Source organism: Carassius carassius, chromosome 37, assembly GCF_963082965.1.
Source record: "Carassius carassius chromosome 37, fCarCar2.1, whole genome shotgun sequence".
Taxonomy (NCBI): domain Eukaryota; kingdom Metazoa; phylum Chordata; class Actinopteri; order Cypriniformes; family Cyprinidae; genus Carassius; species Carassius carassius.
The window spans coordinates 14816023-14834060 of NC_081791.1; the positions used below are offsets into that span (position 1 = coordinate 14816023).

At 37.2% G+C, this 18038-nt stretch overlaps 2 protein-coding genes across 2 annotated transcripts in view; one reads left to right on the plus strand and one right to left on the minus strand.

The window, feature by feature from the left end:
• Window positions 1-18038, minus strand: part of LOC132118142 (transcription initiation factor TFIID subunit 13) — a 254939-nt gene that overhangs the window by 5746 nt on the left and 231155 nt on the right. The window lies entirely within an intron of this gene.
• On the plus strand, window positions 4533-12748 carry slc35c2 (solute carrier family 35 member C2). The gene is made up of 10 exons (XM_059527689.1): window positions 4533-4918; window positions 5310-5460; window positions 5549-5699; window positions 6017-6080; window positions 7418-7490; window positions 9103-9271; window positions 9360-9443; window positions 10697-10872; window positions 11054-11183; window positions 11998-12748. Exons 2-10 carry the CDS (start codon window positions 5350-5352, stop codon window positions 12123-12125), a joined length of 1086 nt encoding a protein of 361 aa, XP_059383672.1. The 5' UTR covers window positions 4533-4918; window positions 5310-5349; the 3' UTR covers window positions 12126-12748.

Consider the following 18038-nt stretch of genomic DNA (forward strand, 5'->3'; position numbering starts at 1 on the left):
CCCGACGAGCCGCCACTGAAACCGACTAAATCATAGTGAACCATTGTTGCCAGACGTACGATAAATATCGTATTTGTACGATAAGTTTTACCTCTGTACGATGTACGATCAATAATGAAAAAATCCCGTAATGTACGATAATTTCAGAATTTAATGAAAATTTAAATGATGGTAGTTGCAATCATAGGGCTCCTTTTCTCATACAGGAAATCGGCTCATTACAGACACTCTAAATGTGTTCGTGTGCACCTCAGGGTGTGTTAAGAATGCAGGAGAGTGCCCTGCTTTAAAGCCAACGAGCACTATGTTGCGGTCCATGACAGCAAGAACCCCTTCAACATCTGGCAACACGCAGGATTCCGATGACAGCAGCTCAAATGTTGAGTTAACTGCACCATGCAGCAACAGCTAAATTCCTTCTTCATTGGACGCGACAATGCAAGTGTTAAAAATCATTTTAATATGTTTTATTATGCGCCGGGACGCAGACAGTCACTGAAAATAATGGGATAGTATTTGTCTCATTGCTTCCGTCCAACAATAAGCCTTGTTATCTATTATGTTAATTTGCAGGTCGTGTCAAAATGTTGTTGGTTTAGAATAGATAAATAACTCATGTACTATGACTCATGTACAGGGCTGGACTGGGACAAAAAATCGGGCCGGGCATTTTTGCCCAGACCGGCCCACTTTATGATCATAAACACCACCCATCTTTGCACGCCCTTAATTATATGCATACCAACTTCTATTCATTAAAACCACTAATGCCATGTAATGAGTGAGTATAGGACCGAGTGAGAGTTAACAGATGAAATAAGTCAAAATTGTATATTTATTAATACAGTTGAACTATACTCCACAGCGGTGAATCCTAAAACAAGCTATAAGCGGCTCTGGCATAGCAATACCAGTGTTTCTTACAGGATTTTTGTTAAAACTATGGTGGTGTGTCCTCGGTCCTTCTAGGGGGGTTCGGGGGCATGCCCCCCCCCCCCCCCCCCCCGTGAGAAAATGTTGTGCATTTTAATGTTAAATTCATTAATCTGGTGCACTTTGAGAGTTCAAAATTAAAAGCTCCAACCCATATTCAGTGTGCAAATTAAACAAAGAAAATTTCAAACCTCTTTTAGTTACAGTGTCTATTTACATTACACCTATACATAATAATAGTTATAATATTAATCCAATGACAGTAATAGCCATATTTTGTAAAACAAATGCACAAAAAAATAAAGGAAACTTTCTTATTTAGTTGTACCAATTTCTATACTTGAAAGAGATAAGCACATGATCTTTTATTTTGACGCAAACTGCATCAAGCTTTTATTTTGGCGGAAAACATGGTTTACAAATGCCTCTTATTAAATTTCTAGTGAATTGCGGTAATCGTCAACTATGCAGATGTGGAAATAATCTACACTCATGACATTGCCTAAGTGTTTTGAAAGTAGTTATGCTTACCGCAGGCTCTACACTTTCTCATCTCTCTCCTGATCCTCCGTCCTCACTATCATCATCTGCCACAGGAGCTGATGAAGGTCAGAAAACATATATTTTGACACAGTTTACAGTGTCTGCTTTAAGGGCCTGGTTCTATTTTTTCACGCTATTTATCTGCACATTCCTTGCGTTTCTTCTCCATCTTTTTTTACAGATACACACTGACACTGCTGCCGCTCGCTCACTCGTTTAAAATTGTGATTGGGCCAGCCCAGTGTCAATCAAGAAAAGAGCCAATGGGCCGCTGATCTACGTGTTTCATGGGCTGGTCTGTCAGAAAAAAAACTAACACTGACTTTGACCAATGCATTACACCGGCACAAACCCAGCGCCGCCAATTAAGCAAAACAAAACAAAACGAATGGGCCGCCGATGTACAAATTTTATGGGCCGTTTAAAAAAAAAAAAAAAAAAAAAAAAAAAAGTATGAGTATGAGATATCGGCCCAAAAAGCACGTCGGCCCACCGGGCAAATGCCCGGTATGCCCAATGGCCAGTCCAGCCATGGGTGGAGGGTGTGCAACGTTTATAAAGAATAGGGTGGCTTATAGGGAAATAAGGGTAGATACACAATATGAATGTATTAAGGTGGAAGTATGGACAACATTAGGAAAAGTAACAATAATAAATTACTACAATCCTTGTTGTCAAAAATCATTGATGGAATTAAGTAACAATTGGAGTAAAGAAGAAGGTATAGGGATATGGTGTGGTGACTTTAATGCACATAGTGTGGTATGGGGAAGTCCAAAATCAGATAAAAATGGCACAGTGGTGGAAGAATACATGGAAGACAATTTATCGGTATGCTTAATTGATGGTAGTTGAACAAGGTTTGACATTAGGAGGCATATAAAATCATGCGTAGATCTAACAATAGTCTCAGCGTCAATAGCAGCAAAATGTCAATGGGAGGTGTAAGAACAGTCTTCAGTTGGGAGTGACCACTTTCCAATAATTTGTATGGTAGGAGCTGAAATGCAAAGAAGTATGATAGTAAAACAATATAGATGGAAATTTGGAAAAGCTGATTGGGAGAGAGAATAGGAATAGAAGGAAGAATGTATAATTGGGTTTTAAGTTTTTTATTTGACAGAACAATTCAAGTTAAAGTGGGTGGTGATACTCAAATTCTAACTGTGCAAAACGGAACTCCTGGGAAGTGTGATTATTCCTATATTATTTAATATAATGATTAATGACATATTTGGAAAAGTGGCTCCGGGAATCAGCACTGGGTTATATGCAGATGATGGTATAATGTGGAAACGAGGAAGGAATATATATTTTAATATGAATAAAATTCAAGAAGCTATAGAAGTAGTTGAAAAATGGTCGTTAGAATGGGAATTTAAATTCTCAATATCCAAAACATGTTACCAGATATTTACAAGGAAGAAAATTAAAGAGAATAAACTACTTAAATTATATGGGTCTTCTTTAGAGAAAGTGTCAAAATTTAAGTGTCTAGGAGTATGGTTTGATGACAAATTATCATGGAAGGACCATGTAGATTTTATATTAAAGAAATGTGGAAAAATTTTAAATGTAATGAGAGCAGTAGCAGGTCAAGATTGGGGTGCTGATAAACAGTCATTAAAGGGCATTTATGTTGGGCTTATGCGATCAACCCTAGACTATGGATGTATTGTTTATGAGTCGGCATCATAAACGTTGTTAAAGAAATTAGATGTCATGCAAGCTAAAGCATTAAGACTAATTTTAGGAGCAGTTAAAACCACACCCATTGCAGCATTACAAGTAGAGACATCAGAAATGGCATTAAGTATAAGAAGTATAAGAAGACAGAAACTAGCAATGGCGTACTGGGTAAACCTACAAGGACAAAAAGATAGTCATCCTGTAATGGAAGTTCTGAATGATTGCTGGGAAATTTTAAATGCAACTGGTAAGGGATTTGCATGGAAAATAAAGGACTGGGTTAATGAAGCTGGGGTAGAGTCAATATCATTTGCTCCAATAGTGGTAGTATCCCCAATTCCACCCTGGATAATAGATCAACCGGAAATAGACCTAAAATTACATGAAAACAGAAGGGAAATGAATGAAGCAGTTAGGTTAAATACATATGTATATGAGTATATAAAAAAATCATACTACACGTTTCTTCAAATTTATACAGATGGGTCAAAGAGTACAGAGACTGGAAGGACAGGGGCTGCATTCTATGTTCCAGAGTTTGAGGTGAGGAAGGCTGGAAGGATAACAGATGGTGCATCAGTATATACAGCAGAGATGATAGCTATTTTAATGGCACTAGAGTTAGAGAAATTTATGTGGGTACCAGCACACGTGGGAATTCAAGGTAACGAGGAAGCAGACAAGATTGCCAAAGAATCAATTAAAATGAAAGAACCAAACATAAACATTGCACTCAGTAGATCAGAAGGTAAACATTTAATTTCAGAAGCATGCAATAGGAAATGGCAGACAGTGTGGGACTCATGTAATTAAGGTCGCCACTATTACAAGGTTCAAAAAACCATAAAGAAAAGCAAAATAATTCACAACTTAAGTAGAAAAGAACAAGTTATTTTCACACATTTACGAACAGGACGTTCAAATCTAAATCACACTTTACACATTATAGGGCAACATGACACAAGTCTATGTGATGTCTGTTCAGTAGAGGAAACTGTAGAGCATGTTATGCAGAAATGCAAGACATGAAATACAAAGGAGGATTCTTAAGGAAGAGTTACAAGCAGTAGGATGCCAAGAATTTAATATAACTAGCTTATTAAATGATGGTCCAAATTCAAGGAAACAAATGCATGCAGTCATGAGATCTATTAAGAATAGTGGTCTAGATAATAGGATATAGGAGGGTTATTCATTCTTTTCACACTCCATCACAGTAGGTGGCGGTATGCACCTTGGAAGTTGGTGCGCAACCCGCCATTAAAACCAAAGAAGAAGAAGATCGCGTCAGTCCGATTCGTGAACGATTTGTTTCATGAACCGGTTCAACTGATTCATCAAAACGATTCGAATCAAAATAACGAACCGATCAGCGCTAAACATAGCAACCAGTCAACTATTTTAACGCATTTATTTTGTCTTTGGTACTTCTTGTGTGCTTAATAAAAATTCAGAAAAAGCTTTAATTTCAAAACATTATGTGTAGGATTCAAATTTTCCCGGGCTGCAGAGCAACTGTCAGCAGAGCAACGTCCACGTCACAGCAGCAGAAGTAACTACACAGGGCTTTCTGTCTGTAGGCTCACAAACAAGAGCAGTAACAGTTATTTGAATGGTAACGTTACAATTGAATGGCAGAGTTTCCCGTTAATGTTAACTTGGTGCTCTGACACGACTCGCGTGTCCAGATGATGGTTACATAGAGTTTAATGCTACCAGCTTTTTGTTTTTCGAGGACTATGTCAACAGTGAGGTAAGAAAATGTGGTCGCTGACCTTAGCTAGTTCTGGTTAGCCGTGACTTAACGATAAATGGCACAGCCAGCGTGTGCAAACTGTCAACAGCATCAGGTGAAGTAACGTAACTATAGTTAGGTTTAGTGCTCGCAAGTGCGTGAGACAATGTTTAGTTTATTTATTGCTTAAACGCCTGTCAAAACAAAACGTAAGTTTCCTCTCGCACTTCATTAGACATTTTAAAAGCACAGCTGTTCTGATACAATACGTTGCACTGTTCAACAAGTGCTTCTTTTATAAATAGGCTACTTGCGCACACCAAACTTTGGCCCTGCATGTTTTTATAAACCTACCCAGAGTTACTATTCTATCTCTGTTTAATTCTTCTTGCCTTCCTCTTGTTGATAGTGTTTAGCTGTGCCGTGTCGGATCTGGGTTGTCCCAGAGGATGGCGTGCCCGACACAGGTGTTCTGCAGGGCGCTGCGCACCGTGGGCCTGGTGCTTTTCTACTATGTGTTTTCCATTGGCATAACATTCTACAACAAGTGGCTCATGAGGGTAAGATATAGTTCAGCTGGGTAAAAACCTGCACTTATTTTTGTCCATTTGGTTTGTATAATGTCTGTTTTTTTTTTATCTGCTTCAGGACTTCCACTTTCCTCTGTTCATGACGCTGGTCCATCTCGTAATAATTTTCAGTTTCTCCACACTGACACGCTTTGTCATGCAATGCTGGACGGGAAAGCCTCGAGTGACACTTCCCTGGAAGCTTTACCTTTCTAAAGTGGCCCCGACAGGTAAGGAGTTTTTGTTTGTTTTGGGAAAAAATTCATCAGTAAGTCCAAAGTACAAAAAATGTGTTTGAATGAGTGTCATAATGGAAGCTGAGGAGATAAAACATGTTATCTTTTCTGTCCAACACACACTCTGGGTGGGTGAAGTCCAAACTAATTGAATGTAGAGAATCTATTTGATCTCTGCTCGGGTATTTGGGAATCATGTTCACAACCCCATTATTCAAGTTTTAGCATGTACAGTATATACTTTGTACTATACTGAGACGGTGATTCATCATTCAATAATATTTGTACAACTGTTTGTCTGTGTCCATCAGCCCTGGCAACAGCGCTGGATATCGGATTGTCCAACTGGAGCTTCCTTTTCATCACCATTAGTTTGTAAGCATGCTATTACCTGAGAGATTTGATTTTACAGTGCTTTCAAGGCAGCATTTTATTCTTATTTCTCAAACATAAAACAGACATACTTGCTGTGTACGAAAGGCCGTAGTGTCATGCTACTCTTACTATTTCTGCAGTATCCAGAATGTATACTGTGAATAGTAAGCAAATTGTCTGTATGCAAGGAATACCCAGATCTACTACATTTGCCAGAATCTGCTAAATATAACTCAAGAACACTGAAATCAGTACAAGTACAAGCAGTGTTCAGAATGGGATACTACCATAAAACTCGTACTTTATTGCAGTATGTATAATGTGAATAGTATGTGAATTTTCCATGTAACGTTTTATCTTCAAATTGTGAGTGAACTGGAAACAGGGAATAGTATTATAAATGTAACACTTTTATATGTATATACACATATTACTGTAAACTACGAACTATTGCTCTGTATCTATAAACAATATAATTAGTAGGGCATAAAATGTAACTTAATTTCTGTGGCACATTTCCGATCAAATCATATGACATCACCTTTATCTCTATAGCACTTTATACAGTAGATATTATACACAAATATATTAAATAATAATATTGAAGCAATATAATATATTAATGAAATGTATTATTATTTGCACTTAGTGTAACTAGAATATATCGCTTTTCCACTGAGTGTAGACAGCTTAAAGCAGTTAAAGACAGCTTAGTGCTGATCCAGTTCTGTTCAACATGTTAAGTTAATTAATCATGAGATGAGTTTAATTGGGCAATGTAGCATTGTTTGCTAGTATGCATCCTTATTAACAAGCCTTTGTAAAAGAATGGTACACTTTTGTTTGTAATGTAACAAGTATGCCATATTGAACACAGTCACAGACTTCATTCAGACATTTCATAGAAATTGTTAGTCTTACATGGAAAAGTGCTGTCTATTTTTAAATGCATATGTAATTAAATGCATACTTAATTGAATAAGTCATGGGAGTGTGCAGTGACTGTTAAAATTATACAAATCATTTGTTATTTTCAGGATGAAACCACACTCTGGATGAAATCATAGCCTGAAGCTTAAAAATCTTTCTTCTCTTCATACTCTACATTATTTTCTGTGAAATCTATCAACGCCAATTATCCAAAATCTGCAGTCTGGCTCTGACTTTTAGCAATTCATTTCAACTCCTACAGACTACAAATTGGGGCAAAATCAGTGCAATAGTCATGTAATGTATTCCGGTCTTAAAATCTGAGCACTTGACCTACAGACACTGGTGTTTGTTTCAGGAAATGCAAGTTAAATTGAAACTACTTGAGAATTTGGGGTTTCTTCTAGGTACACCATGACCAAGTCTTCAGCTGTTCTCTTCATTCTCTTTTTCTCTCTGGTCTTCAAACTGGAGGAACCGGTAAGTGTGAAATACACTCAGTATTTGAATAAAAAAAGAGACCAAAAATGTGAAAACTGCATGTGAGGTGTTAACCCAACTTATTTTTTGTGTTTATCTTGATATATGTTTCTATATTTAGCTGAGCAGTAGTTGGCTTGCCAAATGTAATAGTCAAAAAGACATTATTTTGCTTCTAACTTTTTCCCTGAACAGGTAACACACACACACATATATATGTAATTTTTCTTCTTTTCTTTTTACTCAGAAGCCAGTTTGGCTACAATTTACCAGCCATTTAGAATTTCTACTAGCCAAAACAAAATATCACAAACCATAAAATAGATAAATCACTGCTTTTGAAGGCTTTCAGTTTTACAAAATAAAGTAAGGGAAAGAAAATAAAGCAGTGTGTCATTAAAGCTAGATGATTTCTCTCCAGTTTTGGCACCTTAAAGGGGTCATTTGATGCGATTTAAATTTTTCCTTTCTCTTTGGAGTGTAACAAGCTCTTGGTGCATAAAGATCTGTAAAGATGCAAAGACTAAAGTCTCAAATTCAAAAATATATTCTTTATCAAAGTTAAGACTCTGCTACGCCCCCCTAAAACGACTCATTCTAACGCGCCCCCACAAGTCTATGTCACTATGAGGAAATATTTGCTGCCCAAATGTTCACGCAAAGAAAGAAGGCTTGGTTTCAGTAACCACAGTTAGTGTTGAAGCAGCCATGTCTTGCAACAGAACAGCAACATGGACGACCGTTTAATGAACCTAGGAGAGGAGGTCATTCTGACTTTGCTATGAAAGTCTGGCGCTTCTGAATCAGAATTGTTATAAGTTAAAGTATTTGTTATTGAATGTTCAAATGCGCGCACGCCTGTGTGTGTGTGTGTGTGTGTGTGTGAGAGAGACAGGGTCACAGAATGGAGACAGCTGTCTTAACAGTTCATGGCTTGTGTACTGCAAAGACATAAGAGCTTCATCACTGTGTCTGTCACACCACTCTGTTCCTCTTTCGGACTTGAAATGATGGTGAAACTAAGGACATTATTTACTGTTTTTACATTTATTCTGAAATATGAAGCTCGCGATTATGGAAAGGCGTTACATTTTCAACAAGTGCTTGCAATGTTAAGCCAAACACAATGCACTGGGTCAGTTGGCCAATCAGAGGAGACTGCGCTTGTCAGAAGGAGGGACTTCATAGAAAACTACGCGTTTGAGAGATGTGGGGCATAGAGGACCTACAATAATGTAGAGTATTTGAAAAATAATCTGTTTTTTGAACATTAAAACATGTCAACATATTCTGTTACACCAAATTCACAAAATAATGATCTTTAAAAAAGCATCATATGACACCTTTTCACATATTCTGAGAGTTGTGCTGGAACATTTATAGCAACCAATCATTAATACATGCAGTTGCCAAGCCATTAGGTGGTTTAAGAGGGTAAAATCAGTTGTAATAGGAAGCATTTTACACCAGTTCATGTTTGCTTGTGATTCTAGCTGCATTAAAGATTCCATTAAAATTCATGAATGCAATTTTATTTTCTGTTGATGTATTTTTTTGACTTGGTGTTTTTTGTAGTAATGTGTGCTGCCTGACTTTTTTTTGCACCTAACAGAACCCATTCCTGATCCTCGTGGTGTTGCTGATAGCCAGTGGTCTGTTCATGTTCACTCTGAAGTCCACTCAGTTTAATCTGGAGGGTTTCATCATGGTCCTGTTGGCCTCTTTCATCGGAGGGATCCGCTGGACTCTTACTCAAGTCCTCATGCAGAAAGCAGAGCTTGGTAAGTCAACATGTAATGAATTGTGTTTGGTCTGTATGGTGAAGTGGTGAATTCCTGTGACTCTTATGTCCTTGTCTTTACCACACAGGCCTTCAGAACCCCATAGACACTATGTACCATCTGCAGCCTCTCATGTTCCTTGGCCTCTTTCCTCTGTTTCTTCTTAATGAGGGTCAGTCCGACACCAGTTTTATTAAATATATTACAATGTATTGAAATATATTAAAATATATATTTTAAATAAAAACATTATCAAATTTTACAATATTACTGTTTTTAATGTATATTTGATCAAATACATGCAGACTTGTAGAGCATTTTTTTTTTAAACTTTACCCCAAATTTTTGAACAGCAGTGTAGGCTCCATAATGTGGAAAATGTGGAAGTATTAAAATAGGTATGGAGCACATGGCTCCATAGCGCCATCACTTTACAGTGTTGCAATTACCATCATTTGTCAGTGCATCAAAAGTTTAATGAGTGTGTAGATGACATGAAGCTGCCAATGTTAGCTATATTAAAAACAGATAGGCTTTATTTGAATGGGATCCTAAGGAGACCGGAACAGACTAACATCCAGTTGAAGTTAGAATTTGTAATAGCGGTGCTCATAGTTTACTCAGGAAAAAGGTATATCATTTTTTTTAAAGAAATCTTCATGTAATCATCATAAAGAAATGCTAAAGCCATTAAGTCTTGGCCTAATGGTTAGAGAGTCAGACTCCCAATCGAAAGGTTGTGAGTTCGAGTCCCGGGCCGGCAGGAATTGTGGGTGGGGGGAGTGCATGTACAGTTCTCTCTCCACCTTCAATACCACGACTTAGGTGCCCTTGAGCAAGGCATCGAACCCCCAACTGCTCCCCGGGCGCCGCAGCATAAATGGCTGCCCACTGCTCTGGGTGTGTGCTCACAGTGTGTGTGTGTGTGTGTTCACTGCTCTGTGTGTGTGCATTTCGGATGGGTTAAATGCAGAGCACAAATTCTGAGTATGGGTCACCATACTTGGCTGAATGTCACTTCACTTTCACTTTTAATCGGTTAAAAGTGTGGGATTTTTGTCTTTAATTTGAGCTGTATTTTAGTATTTTGTCTTCCATAAGTGCAAATCTCACAAAGAAATGTCAGGGTCGTATTTTACCTAAATAGAAGACATTATAATGTTGTAGTGGGTAAAAATATAACCATATACATTACATTTTTTTTTTAAATCAGCTTAGGTTAAATACAACAAATATTAACATAATGGGTACTTACAGTTTTACTTCACAATTTAAGAATCATTTTTTACCACAGTGGACTAAATTTTAATAGTCCTAAAATTAATTTAATTAATTAATTAGCAAAATATGTCTCTTGGTTATCAGTGGCATTGCAATCCTTATAGATCTGTTTGCTTGTTTCTTCATCCTGTGATTGCTGAGCAGGGCTGAGTGTGAGTACCACAGAGAAGCTCTTCAGGGTCAGTGAGCTCTCCCACCTGCTCTACTCTCTGGTGACTCTCTCTGTGGGTGGAATGCTGGCATTTGGGCTGGGCTTCTCCGAGTTCCTGCTGGTGTCCCGCACCTCCTGTCTGACGCTGTCTATTGCAGGCATTTTTAAGGTGAGAATATATCTTTGTTGCCTTCAGATAATTATGAGGAAAAAAAAAAAGCAGAAGATCTTTGTATCCCTCATCTTTTTATTTTTCTCCATTTGTCAACAGTATGGTTTCAAAGCCTTTATTAGCCTTACACCTTGAATATTGAATAAGACATTCTCTTTGTCTCTGTCTCTCTCTGTAGGAGGTGTGCACTCTGCTGCTGGCAGTGGAGTTCATGGGGGATAAAATGAGCACAGTTAACTGGTTGGGCTTTGCTGTGTGTCTGTCTGGCATATCACTGCATGTTGGCCTCAAAACATACTACAACAAAGGTAAGACTCATTCCGATTATGCCTGTAAGTATTTGTGATGTTTTGCATAGTTTTGGATTTCACTATAAATGACAAACAAAATGACAACAAGACAAAATACAAAATGCTTAAAATAATAAAATGGAAAAACTTTTTAAGAACAATCAGGGCATATAGGCGGTTTCAGAGTTAATGGTTGTGACTAAACTTAAGTAGCGACAAGTTCTATATTTTGGTAAATGATAAGCGTAAAAGAAAAAATGTAGAGTGGAGACTTTATTCTATGCTTCTTTGGGATGTTGGTGTTGCATTCAAAAGTGGAGGCAGAAGAAATTTCTTTTTTCTTGAAAAAATGAAACACTTGTACAGATTAATTGTTCACAATAAGACCTGCATTTAGGAGATAGATAGGGTGAATTTTCATTTCATGCTGACTGTGTTGTCAAAGTCATTATGACTATGCAGTGCTTATTTGTTAACAGTAAATTTCCTGTAAAAAGTTTTTTTTTTTTTTTTACTTTGTAATGTGAAAAACTATTTTTATTTTTGTAATGTGTGAAATATAATTCTACATCATCGTGCTTTTTTTTATTAAATTAATAAAAAAAAAAAAATTATTAAATGTTTTAAGTAAATTATATAGCAAATATTGGACCTTGGCTGGCATTATCGATTGTGTTTAAACACAGCTTCAATATTAGATTGGATAAAAATGGATACTTGTAAATAAACAGTGGTCCTTTAAGAAAAAGAAAATGTGCAAAGCTGGTTTTTAAATCCATAATCGTTTTGATCAGGTATTGTTCTTAGGGTGTGTGTTTCTGTCTTTTTATAGGAAATGGCCCCATGGTAAGACAACTACAAGTCAGAGACAACCCGGACCTTGAGCTTCCTCTTCTACAGACAATAGAAGACTATTGTGAAGACACAAATGGTGAAGAGGAGCAAGAGATCCTTTATTAGTTCCAGAATGACATGAATGTCCTAAAAAGACTTGTGGAATGTTTTCCCTTAAAGGCTTATATGAATGGTCACATTGATCACAGGTACTCAACTGACCCCAGACATGATATAAATGATCTTTGCTCTTGGGAAGACAGGACTTTAAAAGAGACTGGTTGGGTTAGTTCATCTGAACATTTCATTTCGGTCATCATTTCCTCACCCTCATGCTGCTGCTCCAAACCAGTATGACTCTTTTTCTTTGGAACACAAAAGGAATGTCTTCCATAAAATGAAAGTGGATGGAGACCAAGGGCTGTCAAAAAAGATAAAATAATCATTTATTTACTCTTTGAAGAAAAAGTCATATGGGTTTTGGAAGACAAATGGGTGAGTAATTTTGACGGATTAGACATTTTAATTTATAGATGAAATATAACTTTAAAAGTGCTGGTGGCATTGATCTAAGCACAGGACCAATCTCCAAGTGGCCTTACACATTTGTTTACATGGCAATAAAGGATTTATTTGATTAAATATCAATTCTGTTTCACTTACCCACAATAATTGCTTCACTAATTATAATATAGAATGCAAGTGAACTACTTGTTTGTTTATTTATTAATTAAAATGAATGAAATTGATTTTCTTCTACCATGGATTCCTTCCGTTTTAGCTTTATACGGAGCAACTTTGTGAATTTACTCGCTGTCTAGGTTTATTATACTTAATTTTTGTAATTCAACTATCAGCTCTTAAAGAGGGAGGCATCTTCTTTTTAGCATTATTAAATTTGTGTGGAATTTTCTTGTTGATGCAGGGAAGTCTGTACATTTAGAAACCTGATTGATTTTATTGTGTAATTTCTAAGTCAGAAGGCCAGTTCAGTTTCCAGCAGCCTGAGGATCAAGAGAGAGCACAGCTGTTTTAGAAGACGGTAATGAATTCACTTAGGCTGACAGTATGCTTCTGTTTGCCGATGGGTTTGTTTAAAACAAACATTTAAAAAATGCATTTTGGAACGCTTTAATCAATATATTGGATGCAGTGTTTAATTTGCGCATTGAGCTGCAAGAGTTCATGGCAGATGCCACGGTCTTTCTCGCCATTTCTGCTGTTTTCTCGTTAAAAACTACACTGTTCACGGTGGCGTTTTTTTTTAAATGATGCAAAGTTCCCACAATTAGTATTATTATTGTTGTTGTCATGATTATACATTTTTATTGATCAGCTGCCAGAGTTCTTCCCAGGAGTCAAAGGCAGCTGCCAGAGTTCGTGAAAGCTGCCAAGGTCTTTCTCGCCGTTTCTGCTGTTAACTCTGTAAATACTAGTGGAGTATGCTGTGTATATTATAAACTTATAACCTTACTGTTGTCATATTTCCCTGGTTAAACATTACATAAAAAAGGCTAAAAACAATTATAGTTTGTATTTTTACACTGTAATATTCTGTTTATCAAAACAAATCTAATCAAGTTAGTTTTTATGTATTTTTACATTTATTCCAAAATAATAACAAAGGCAGTAACGATACAAACAATATATTTTATTTGTCAAATGATGTTCAGCTGTTCTTTTTAACTTTACCAGCGGGAGTCGCTGTTGGACAGTTACTTTATAAAAACGAGGGACTTTTACCATTTTTAATGCCACATTTAGTTTATTTTGTAATATTGATAACTTTCTCATCTACTTTTTTTCTAAAGAGACTCTCTTGCCTTGAGTGATGGCATGCAATGACTGATGGCAGAAGCCATACAACAAACAAACATCATACATTTATTCATCTTAATTATGATCCTTGCGGCTTTGAGGTTATGTAGATTTCGGCAGATTATTTTACATTCATTTCATGCATTCCAAGCATAATTTTTGCCATTAATTGTAATAATCCAGTGAGATTTCACAGATCCACACAGAGCTCCACACAGAGATCTGATCCGATCATCATCAGTCTGTCTGGAATAACATGAAGAAACAGAACAAACTGAGACAGACTCAATCCAGAAGGACTATGGCAATGTCTCCAAAACACCTCAAGAAACCTGCAAAGCTACAGTACTGTGCAAAGTTTTATGCTGTAAAGTGAGGATGCCATCAAAAATAATGCGATAAATAGATTTTATTAATTAACTTCTAAACTAAATTAAACATTTTGTGTGAACACACTATGCGTTAAAAAAGCCATCGTCTTCGGTGCCCTTGCACATTGTTTTTCAGGTAGTAGGTAGGTTTCTTGAAGAATCTTAGAGACATTGCCACAGTTCTTCTGGACTGAGTCTGTTTCAGTTTGTTGTGTTTCTTTATCTTATTCCAGACAGACTGATGATTGGATCAGATTTCTGGGTGGAGCAGACTTGGACTCCTTGTGCAAACAAAAATCTCAATGGATTATTATAATTAATGTGACAAATTATGTTAGGAAATGTAAACTGATATTTACTACTGACACACTACAGCAAAAGATAGAAATAACTGACTTAAAACCATTGTGTGTTGGGGAAAACACACACACATATATATATATATATGTATGTACGGTGCCTATAAAAATTAATACCCCTTCATTTTTATCAACTTTTGTTATGTTGCAGCCTTATGTTAAACTGCTTTGAATTACTTTTTTTCCCACATCAATCTACATTCCATACACCATAATGACAAAGCAAAAACAGAACTGTCATAACTTCATAAATGTATTGAAAATAACAAAACTGAAATAGGTACATTGCATAAGTATTCATACCTTTAACCCAGTACTTAGCTGAAGCACCTTTACAGCCGCAAGTCTTTTTGGATATGATACGAAAAGCTTTGCTCATCAGAATTTGGCAATTATCTGTAATTCTTCTCCTTACTCACCTCCTCACCTCTCAAGCTCTGTCAGGTTGGATGGGGCAGACACACATTTTCAGGTTTCTCCAGAAATATTTAATTTAAGTTCAATCCCAGGCTCTTGCTGGGCCACTCATGGGCATTCACAGAGTTTTTGCTTTTGCTGTGTGCTTAGGGTCACTGTCCTGTTGGAAGGTAAACCTTCCGACCAGTATGAGCTTCTGAATGCTCTGGATTGGGTTTTCATTAAGGCTATTTCTATATTTTTGTGCACTGAGGTTTCTTCTACTCTGACCAGAGCCGGATTATCCATAAGGGCACTTGGGCCAGTGCACAGGGGCACCAACCATTCGCAACAACTAGGGGGGCACCACATGACACAAGCTTTAAAAATATTTTTCGTAAATTGTTTTATTATTAACTCGAAATTCTTGAAAGACCATACATAACTCATTTATGAACACTAACTTAACAACAACAGTAATAATAATAAATTATAAATAAATAAAGATTACATGACCACTATCAGTCCCCCCCCCCCTTCCGTCCCCAATCCGTCAGAGTTGAGTTGGTCCACGACGTCAATTGAGTGGTTTTGCAAAAAGAAAGTTAAAGAAAGACAAGGACGCTAGACGTTTAGCTACAATTCAAAATGTTCCAGGGATCGAACATTTTTTTAAACGAGTGAAGAATGAGCTCAGGACGACAATGACACAGAAGCGATCCCTGTTTCCCATTTAAGTTAAAGTTAAAACATTACCGTCTACAGCCGCGAGAGGGCGCTATAGTGTACCACTGAAAACATAGAGCGCCCTCTTGCGGCTGTAGACGGTAATGTTTTCTCTTGGTTCTTGGTTCTAAATAAATGCGACTTAAGGCCCAAGCACGATAACTGTAAAGGCCCGTTCACACCAAGCATGATAACTATAAAGATAACGATAAAGATATAGTTCTAAAAATCGTTCTCAATATTAAAGAATAGCAGAGTCCACACTACAACTATAACGATAAAGGCATAGAGAAACGGTATCGTTGGAATCATTTTCAGAACGATTTTTTACCAGCTGATGAACGATATAAACATTGACATCCAATCAGAATCCATCCTGCTGTAACAAGCTCGAGGATTTAAAGCGGCAGACGCACGTGCGCTCAGAATAAACAGACGATATCGTTCACTGGTGTGGACGCTAATATCGTTATCTTTATAGTTGTCTTTATAGTTATTGTTCTTGGTGTTAACAGGGCTTAAAGATAACAATAAAGATATAGTTCTAAAAATCATTCTCAATATTGAAGAATAGCGGAGTCCACACCACAACTATAACGATATAGGCACAGAGAAACAATATCGTTGGAATCACTTTCGTTCACGTATTTTTGGACTGATGCGACTTATACTTTTTTTTTTAGTTTAGAGCTTTATTAATCCCCGTGGGGTAATTAATTTAATCTTACATGGTGCCTCACATAAAACACTTCCCTTACGAAAATTAACCATGATTTTACTACAAATAAAACCAAAAAACCATGGTTACTATAGTTAAACCATGGTAACCACAAATTAACCATGGTTTTGCTATATTAACCATGGTTTAACCATGGTATTTGTAGTAAATCTGTGGTTATACAAATGGTAGTCAACACGCCAAAAAACCATGGGTTACTACAGTTTTACTATAGTAAAACCATGGTTATTTTTCATAAGGGTTGACATATACAATTAAAACACATAGAACAAAAGAAGAAGAAAAAATAAATAAAATAAAGTCACCTATGTGTGTTACATAAACGTATTGCTTCAGGCACAAAAGTAAATTTATATTACTAGAGCATTTAGTAGAGCATTTAATTGCTCTAAAACGTCGCCCCAGGGGCATCCACTCAAAGTCCAAGTGCAGCGGGTGAGTACTATCTCCTAATATTTTGTGTGCCATCCTCATCACCTGCTGTTCATAATAGGAAATAAGGCTTCTTAAGGGGACACCCATGATTTTAGAGCACGTGCTAACAATACCTTGCAACCAATTTTTGTTTTTTATAGACAATGAAGAAAACCAACAAATAAAAGAAAAGGAAAAAAAGCTTTCAACAAATGAATTATAAAAAGACTTAAGAACAACTCTCTGTACATTAAAAGAATTGAGTTTTCTCAGCACAAACAATCTTTGATGTGACTTTTTGATGATTAACTCAGAATTCTGATCAAACTTTAACTTGTTGTCAAAAACCGTACCCAGGTACTTATATTGTTCTACTTCCTCTACATGTGTACCATAAATGACTATCGGTTGAAGTGCTAATGTCCTCCTGCTAAAATTAATAATCATCTCTTTAGTTTTTGAGACATTCAGATCTAGTTTCATATTACTGCACCAAGAGATGAAATTGTACAAAACAGAACCATATTCCTGATCTGAATGTGAAAGCAAGGAGGGCAACACAGTATCATCTGCATATTTTACCAAGTAACTATTATCTTGCAAACTCTGAAGGTCATTTGTATATAATATAAACAAAATAGGAGAGAGCACTCACCCTTGTGGGGTCTGATAACACCTCATTAAGCCTAACCCTTTGTTGTCTGTCTGATAAAAAGTTCATAATCCATAAAACTAATTGTAATGAATTAACCCTTCGTAATCGTCGGGAAGAAGGAGGCGGGAACCGGCGGACAATCAAATGAAACTTTAATTACAAAATAAACACAAACCAGCGCATCAGCCCCTCGCGGACGACTGATGCGCACAAAATGAAACCAAAACATAACTAAAAGCCCAGGCCTGGTCCTCTCTCGTCCTTCACTGTCGTCGCTCCAGTTTTATATCCTTCCATCTCCTATGTGGGACTCGAGACCGGCGGTGGGTCGCAGGTGTCACTGATTTGCCCAATCATTGCCGGCCTCACTCCTTGTTCCCACGTCCCTTGGCCCCGCCCCACTCGCCACATACCCCCATCGCCCCTCGCAGGCCGGGGGGTACCCACGAGACTCCGCTCTACCCCCCCCCCCTCCCTCCGGGGGGGACCGCTCACGGGAACCAGCGGGAACCTGGGGGTAGGACAGACGAGGCGAGAGAAAAGGAGATGGAAGGAGGAGCG

Bases quoted from the DNA above. Each gene is read 5' to 3' on its own strand.
- slc35c2 (XM_059527689.1), top strand. From the start codon at position 5,350: ATGGCGTGCCCGACACAGGTGTTCTGCAGGGCGCTGCGCACCGTGGGC. The intron at 9,444-10,696 runs GTCAGTCCGACA...ATTGCTGAGCAG, and splicing joins TCTGTTTCTTCTTAATGAGG to GGCTGAGTGTGAGTACCACA. The intron at 11,184-11,997 runs GTAAGACTCATT...GTCTTTTTATAG, and splicing joins CAAAACATACTACAACAAAG to GAAATGGCCCCATGGTAAGA.